The following is a 7,669-nucleotide window of genomic DNA, read 5'->3' as shown; positions in this document are numbered from 1 at the left end:
CTACAGAACACATATCATTGAACGTTAAGCTTTTTAGCAATCTGCAGAAGATATCAATGCAGTAGAAAAACATCTCTTTTCCGTCAAATCCGATTTAAAATGAAATTTTTTGACACGAAAGAACCTTGGATTATTTAAAATCTAAATATGATTCTCGAACTCAAACTTGGGGTGTGGCAGAGCGATTTTATGTCGTCCCCGATCCGGTATGCTTCCAACTTACTCTGATTAATTTACTCGTCTTGAACTTAACCCGAAAATCGATTAAAAGTCTGATTCAGGGGCTGTTTGTTTACTTCAGAATGATTAAGCGCTGAATGATTCAAATGTTGAATGCTTCAGAGATTCTGTATGAATTAGCTCTGAATGTGACATGCTGTTTGATAATGACTCTGAATCATTTAGAATGTTCTTCTGTGCTGAATCACTTAGCAATGCTTTGCTGAATCAATCAGTATTGAATTATTCAGCACTGAATCATTTAGAGATGCGAGCGCTGAATGGTTCCATTAAGAGACAAACAAACAATCCTTTAGTGTCAAAAAATTAATCTCTCTCTCTATATATATGTTACAGCATAAAATCATTGTAACATAGATTTTGTTGGAAATGTTGACTTAGTATCCCATATTCCACATAAGCCTTTAAAGCAGCCCATATAGACAAAGTCCTGAAAGCATGATTTTAGCTCGAAAAACAAAATATATATGCACATATTTATCAAAATACAATTTATTTTATTCTTTTAACAGTATATATTTATCAAAAATAAAAAAAATCTAGTTTATTAAACACATACATATCATAATATATAATTTTATAGTTATATTATACAATATGTAAAGAATATTTTTATAATATATATGTACGGCTAATTTTATAATTCCACATGTGCCAACTAGTCCTGAATTTGATCTATAGGACTGAGCCAAATCTAAACTTATTTATTTTAATTATATTTTGTATTTATTTAACGAGAGTACATCGGATGTCATTGAACTATGCTGAAATAATTGTTTTGATAAGAGTGAAATGCTCTTTTGGTACATAAATTATACATAATTTCTCAATGTCATGAAAATGTTTTCTCCTTCTCAATTTCATATTTTTTTTTGCCCTTAATGGATTTGTTCATTTCGTGATAAAATCGGACTATAATTCTTTTCCCAATCAAAAATTAACACGTGATGTTTTTTTGAAAATAATGTTTTATTCACTTAAAGTATAATAGTGATATTAATCTTTAACGGTTTGTTACTTTTTTATTTTCTTCTTAAATGTTTAAATTTTTTAAAAAATTAATGATTTTTAGACTTAATTTTGTCAATGGATTAATCAATGATGCCCTTTATTCCCCACCACCCAAATATCCTTCATATATTCCTTTGTGACCAAATATCTTTTTTCCCAATCTTTGATTTTTTTATAAAAAATAAATAAATCTTTCAACATCGAATCTGGCGATGCAGAGTAGGTGAAGACACTATTCCAATCGGCGATTCCTTAAAGTGAGATGGAATGTGCAAATCCGAACTTGAGCTCGAAAAAGAATGGTCATGCAAGGATAATACCTAACGTACGTGAACCCTTCATTCACAATAATGTCTCCCGTAATCACAAATTAATGGCCGACAATACATATACCTAAAACTAAGCAATTGGTTTAAATATAGAAAATACTCTGTTTTAAAAATCGGATCGGACGGTTCAACCGGGAATCATTGTTTATTTCGGTTTAATCTAAACCGGTTGAACCGTTATTAGTGAAACGGCCAGAACCGTTATTAGTGAAACGGCTAGAACCGTTGAACCGTTCAAATCGGATCGGCTGAAAACCGGAAAAAATCGGGATTTTTTTTAAAAAAAAAAAATTAAACCAAACAACGTCGTTTGTTAAACGAGCCAAGTCGAACTCGACTATTGCTGAGCTCGACTCGAACTTGAAAATTTTAAAAGTAAGTTTAACTCAACTCAAACTCACAAGCTAAAAATTATCAAGTTCAACTCAAACTCGAAATATAATATTGAAACTTGAACTCAAAAAGGCTTGAACTCAAAAAAATTTAGAAGCTCGATTGAAGTCTAAAATTCGAGCTTGATTGAAATGAAAGAATAGTTCACTCAATGCTCACCAAAAGACTCCATGATTTTGAATGTCAAATTACCTCTATTATTTATAGAAGTTAGTTGTAATGCGCTTCTATATTTCTTAGCAATGTGAGATTGTTTTGTTCTCATATTTTTACTCTTTAGACTTTTGGGATGATCTTCTATGTTTCTTAGCAATGTGAGATTGTTTTAAAAAAAATTAAACCAAACAATATCATTTTGTTATGATTTTTTTAACCCCAAATTTATTTTTTAATTATAGTTATATAATTATATTTATTATTTAATATGTTTTATCTTAAATATTATGTTGTAGTTAATTTGAATCATTTTGTTTCACTTGATTTTATGGTTTTTAACTTATATATGTTATGACTTGCTTTGAATATGACTTGTGATATAAAAAATTATTTTTTATTAAATATTTTTTGGTATTTTATTTAATTTTTTTAAATAATTATGACGTCGTCCGATTCTTTCGATCACTCAGACCGATTGAATCAGTGATCTGATAATATGACCGGTTCGTTAACCGGTCCGGTTCTGAAAACCATGAGAATATAGAAACAGCGAAGCAACGCGTTGGGAATGCAAATTAAATCTTGGAATGAATAATGGTGGAGAGGCTATGAGCATGTGCAACAGTGCAAGTCGGGCAGGAGAAAGAGAAAGGTAATAATGGTCCCATCGCCACTCCCCATCTTCCACGTGACTCTGCCTTTTGCCTCTCTCCCACTTTCAATACTTTGGTTTTTGTTTTTATATTTTTAAATGAGATTTGTCACGAGGCAGGCTCAAATTTAATTTGCATTGATATTTACATTTCATCACCTAAATTGATATTAAATTCGAATTACATTAGAGATGGCAATACAAATTGTTACATATATAAAAAATTACTGTCTCTAAATTATATGCATTGATATTTGTTTTGAGGGTAGTTGGATGCTTTTAAATCCTTACATGTTTAAAGCGATGGGGGTAGGCCTTGGCTTTAATCGTTTGGTGACAGTAAGAGCAAGGTAAAAGCTAAAGGGAAACTAAAGTCATTGATTATTGCTCATGTCGGTGCCTCCCGCATTTTAAAGAGTGAAATCAATATTATTGAATGCATCCCCTTCCTATTGCCTCCCACATCAAACCAACACAACCGGAATTCCCACCAAAAGTACAAGCAAAAAGAAACATCAAATGCTATTTGACTATATAACTCCCCGGTTTTACATTCATACTTTTGCTTTGTAAGCTTAGACACAATTGAGGGTGAAAAAGGAAGAAAAAAATTCACAAAATCATTCAATCCTATATTATAAACCCAAATGACCAAGAGTATGTGGACACCAAAGGATGTTTTTTTTAAGATTGGTAAAACTGAGCGTGACCAGAGAGAAACTTGGGGGTGAGGGGGAAGGACAACGCTTCCGCACCTGCTGTTTTGGGGTTTACTTGAGCTGAAGCAGGCCGAGGTTGAGAAAATAAAACAGGTTGACAAACAGGGACAGAGAGGGAGACAACATAATGACAATGTGTAAAAAATGTACACTTTGTCAGAGGCATAGGTAAAAAATCAACAAACAATGGATGGATATTTTGGTGGGTAGTGCTTTAATGTTTTTTTAAAGAATAATGGGAAATGGCTGATTTTCAGCCGATTTAATTGAGATGATACTAGCATTGTCTGGCTCGGCGGCAAGGAAGAGCGCCGGCATTGGAAGTCATGGCCCCAACCATGGCGGAGGACTTGGCTCCCAAGCTTGAGGCTCTGGCGTAGCTGGCTGAGGCTCCAGCTCCAGATGGAGTGAAGTAAGCACCATTCAGCAACAAGTCTCCTTCTGATCTCCAATTCCAGTTGTTCCACTGATTTGCAGGTGTCTCCACTCTCTTAGTAACCTCCTTTGCAAATGGATTTGTTGGAGCTGCATATCTGTTACCCTGGCTGTTGATGGTGGGGTTTGCACTTCCCCCAATGGCATACATTTCCCAGTGTGTATAGTCATTGTTCACCACATGGAAATACCCATGCCTACACCTGCATTTATCAACAACAAAATATGTTGTCAAATTCCATTTACTTCCTTTCATATCAAAAGGCCTTTAAATTGATTGGCGGATTACCTTGGCATTCTCTGGATCAGTCCCTCTCCGAAATGGTTGTAAGCGATGGTCACTTGCATCTGTTTGTCCCTTGTGTACGAGTCACTGTGACCTAGCAACATCACCTACATTTAATCACGGTTTCAAAACAGTTAGCTTAGCCATTAATGAGGATACTATGGATAAAAGTAAATGCAGAGAGCAGATATTTACCTCATTGTGGTGGGTCATGTGGTTGTTGGAGACGGTAATGGCAGTTGAGCCCATGACAGCATCAACAAGACCATCAGCACAATTAGAGAGGGAGTTATGATCAACCCAAATGTGGCTTGAACCGAAAATGGAGATCGCATCACCGTCAGCCATCGTCCTCCACCCAAAGTGAGACGGTGAGCTTCTCACCATGGCGTTGCCAGTAGGCTTACAGTCATGGATGTGAAGACCATGGATAATCACATTGGTAACAAACTGGATCGTGATACACGCCCCATTGGCAATGTGGACATTGGCCCCACGACCATCAATGGTCTTAAAACTGTTCATAATCAGCTCCTGCCTCAGTTGAATCACCATGTCCCTCTTGAACACAATCCAAAGAGGCTCGTCCTGGATCACGGCATGACGCAAGGTTCCAGGTTTCGGGTTAACAGGGTCATCGTCGTTAGGGTCAGTGACAACGTAGAAACGCCCATCACGCCCACCGATAGCATTCCTTCCGAAACCAATGCCACAATCAGCAAGTCTCTTCCGGTTCTTCTGCCAATCTGCATCACAACGCCAGCAATCATCAACGGGGTTGCCGGTTCCACACGTGAAGAACCCCAAATTCCTCCTTTCAGTCACATTGCGGATATTCCTGCCATCATGTCAAATGTGCATGCAGCCATTATTATCAAATGTTACTCTCAACATTTAACAAGAACATGATATAAAATCACAAGCTGTCATAGTAAACAAATAATTATGATTTCTGGTTTTTGTTAAGGAGAGGAAATTATCGTCGGTGGAGATAAATTAACAACATGCAATGACTTTAATGATTATTTTATATTTTAACATAATTAAATAAAATTTCTCTCACATGGCAATGATAGATTCGACCTCGGCTGCTACTGCCTCTGGGTCAGGAACAGCATGCTCGTTCAATGGCTCAACCTCTTCGGACCTGAAAATCACCCAATAAATAGTCATAATTAAATTGCAGCACAATAAAATAATGTTTATTATTATTAATTTCCACAAATTAATCTAGACACGTGTCGATCTCTAAACGCGAGTATGTAAATAGTTAAAACAGCAGCAAGTACACTGCTCAAGAGCTGCAGGTTCACCGAGACTCCCAAAACCGTGGAAAGAACGGTAGTGGAACAAGAAGACGCGAGCGAACCACCGACGAGGATTGTGGAAATGACCAAAACGTACTTTCGTATTCCGTTTTGGAGGGTAATTCTGTTATTCTGACCAAAGAGAGAAGGGAGTGTAGCGATGGAATAAACGGTTAGGATCCAAGGATCTGGATCTCAACAGCTAGGGAGTCGTTAATTTATTGTTTGGATGGATAAAATGGTAACCGTCATCATTTCTCCAACAGTTCAACCGGAAAACGTAAACGAAAGGACAAAACGGCGGCTGAGATGAGATGATCATTTTTTTTACAGAAAGTGAAAGCTAGTGGATTACCTAGCTGCTGCAGTTGTTGAGTTCTTTGAGCTCTGCTCCTTCTCCGTTTCCACATTGCTGTAAACAGTGATAAATATACACAAAAATTAATAGAGAAAATGTATAACAAGTAGAAAAAAAGAGGCGAGGCACTTTCTGTTTATATATTGAAAATGTACAGTGAAATCTCATTTGATATGCGTTAATGAAGGTTTCGAAGTATATATATATAATGGATTCCTTAAAATCAAACTACAGTTTCCTTTTAGCGAATGAGATTCGTTTTCCAAAACTATATTTCAAAATCTAGCTAATGAATACTTTACATGAATTGGATTATTGCTCGGTTCCAGTAAACAAAAAAGGAAAAAGAATGATTTGGGCATGAGAAAAATCCGGCATCATTAAATAAACAGAGGCGACTCTGTTTCGTTCTTTCACTGGAATTGGAAAAGAAAATGAAAAGTAGCAGAGAAAGAAAGCTTCAGAATTGAAGTTCGAAAAGAGAGACTGAGAGATGGAGAGAGAGAGAGAAACCTGGAAGCGTTGCCGGTCCGTGCAGTGGCCATTGCTCCGACAAGAAGCAAAAATAGAAGAGCTAAAGAGGCGAAAGCCCACTTGTTTGTAACCGCCATTGCAACTTTCTCTGCTTCTTCTGTAGTCAAAAATTCTCTCACTATCCAAACAGACAACCCAGACAAGAAAGGAAAACAAAGAGAAAAGGCTGAGAAAAGAAAAAGAAAAGTTGTATTAGAAGAAGAAGCAGGGCGAGTCAGAGTACAAGCTCCAAGGAAACGGTTTTTTATAGAGCGACGAGCAAAAGGAGAAAAGAAGAAACGGCGTCGTCGCCTAACCCAAAATACAAAATCAAAGTTAGGTTTTGGATTAACCAATGTAATACCTAAACCTAAGTTACCTAACCGCCACTAACTGTTTTCCTCTCTCCCTTTCTTAAGTCACATCCTTTAACCACGGTTAAAAATTTCTCAATTATTTTATATTTTACTCAAAATATCAAAAACTCTAAATGTTATCTAATAACATTCTCATAAAATTAATTTCTTGTTATTTTTAGTAAATATATTTTTATTTTTTATTGTCAATCTTATTTATATATATTTTTTTCGGTTCTAAATCTGTAAAATTAAAAGAGTTTTGCATTTTATAATAAAAGCATATCCATATATATTAAATATTAATCATTTTCAGTTAATTTGATAAACTAATCAATTTCAAATCAGATTAATCGTTAACCCAATTTTAAAAAATAACTTAATTATTAATTGATCGATTTTAAATTAATCAATTAATTAATCAAATTAAATTTTAACATGATCAATTAATTTGTTTAAAATTAAACAATTAAAACCTCTAATTGACTTTACCCTAATTTTAACTATGGGTGAATAATGCCACATCAGATATTACGCGGCTGTACGGCGGCACTGTTTCCTGCTGATTTTCCGATTTTGAAACAATAGTGTTATTTTAATTATAAAATAAATAAATAACTAAAATGAGGTTTTACTTTTTAAAATATAGAAAAATTGAAAATTAATTGGGACATTGGTAGAATTGGATTACTGAAAATGGTCATGTTCGACAGTCTTAATATACGGTTAAACAAAACGTTATCGGTTTTGTTATTATTTAAATAAAAAAGGGTAAAAAATGACCGAAAATATTATTATTCCTACTGGTTTTGTTATTATTGGGTGTTTTACCGGATTTGGAAAAACGCCATCGATTTTGTTATTTTTTCTACCGATTTTGTTATTATTGAGCACTTTTACCGAAAATGTTAAAA

General features: G+C 34.9%; 1 protein-coding gene across 1 annotated transcript; it reads right to left on the bottom strand.

The window, feature by feature from the left end:
• Window positions 1-3,728: 3,728 nt before the first annotated feature.
• On the bottom strand, window positions 3,729-6,645 carry LOC120197928 (probable pectate lyase 1). Its single transcript, XM_039199329.1, has 6 exons — window positions 6,400-6,645; window positions 5,884-5,940; window positions 5,285-5,368; window positions 4,417-5,059; window positions 4,225-4,328; window positions 3,729-4,138 (listed from the first exon to the last, which is right to left on the bottom strand). Exons 1-6 carry the CDS (start codon window positions 6,495-6,497, stop codon window positions 3,778-3,780), a joined length of 1,347 nt encoding a protein of 448 aa, XP_039055260.1. The 5' UTR covers window positions 6,498-6,645; the 3' UTR covers window positions 3,729-3,777.
• Between the last annotated feature and the right edge of the window lie 1,024 nt (window positions 6,646-7,669).

The sequence above is a fragment of the Hibiscus syriacus genome, unplaced genomic scaffold, assembly GCF_006381635.1.
Source record: "Hibiscus syriacus cultivar Baekdansim isolate YM2019G1 unplaced genomic scaffold, ASM638163v2 tig00004779_pilon, whole genome shotgun sequence".
Lineage (NCBI taxonomy): Eukaryota > Viridiplantae > Streptophyta > Magnoliopsida > Malvales > Malvaceae > Hibiscus > Hibiscus syriacus.
This window is presented reverse-complemented; position numbering and strand designations above follow the sequence as displayed.

Excerpts from the sequence above, each read along its gene's own strand:
- LOC120197928 (XM_039199329.1), bottom strand. The coding sequence starts at position 6,497 with ATGGCGGTTACAAACAAGTGGGCTTTCGCCTCTTTAGCTCTTCTATTT. Across the intron at positions 5,060-5,284 it reads GTCGAATCTATCATTGCCAT|GAATATCCGCAATGTGACTG; the intron begins GTGAGAGAAATT and ends ACATGATGGCAG. Across the intron at positions 4,139-4,224 it reads CTGATCCAGAGAATGCCAAG|GTGTAGGCATGGGTATTTCC; the intron begins GTAATCCGCCAA and ends TGATAAATGCAG.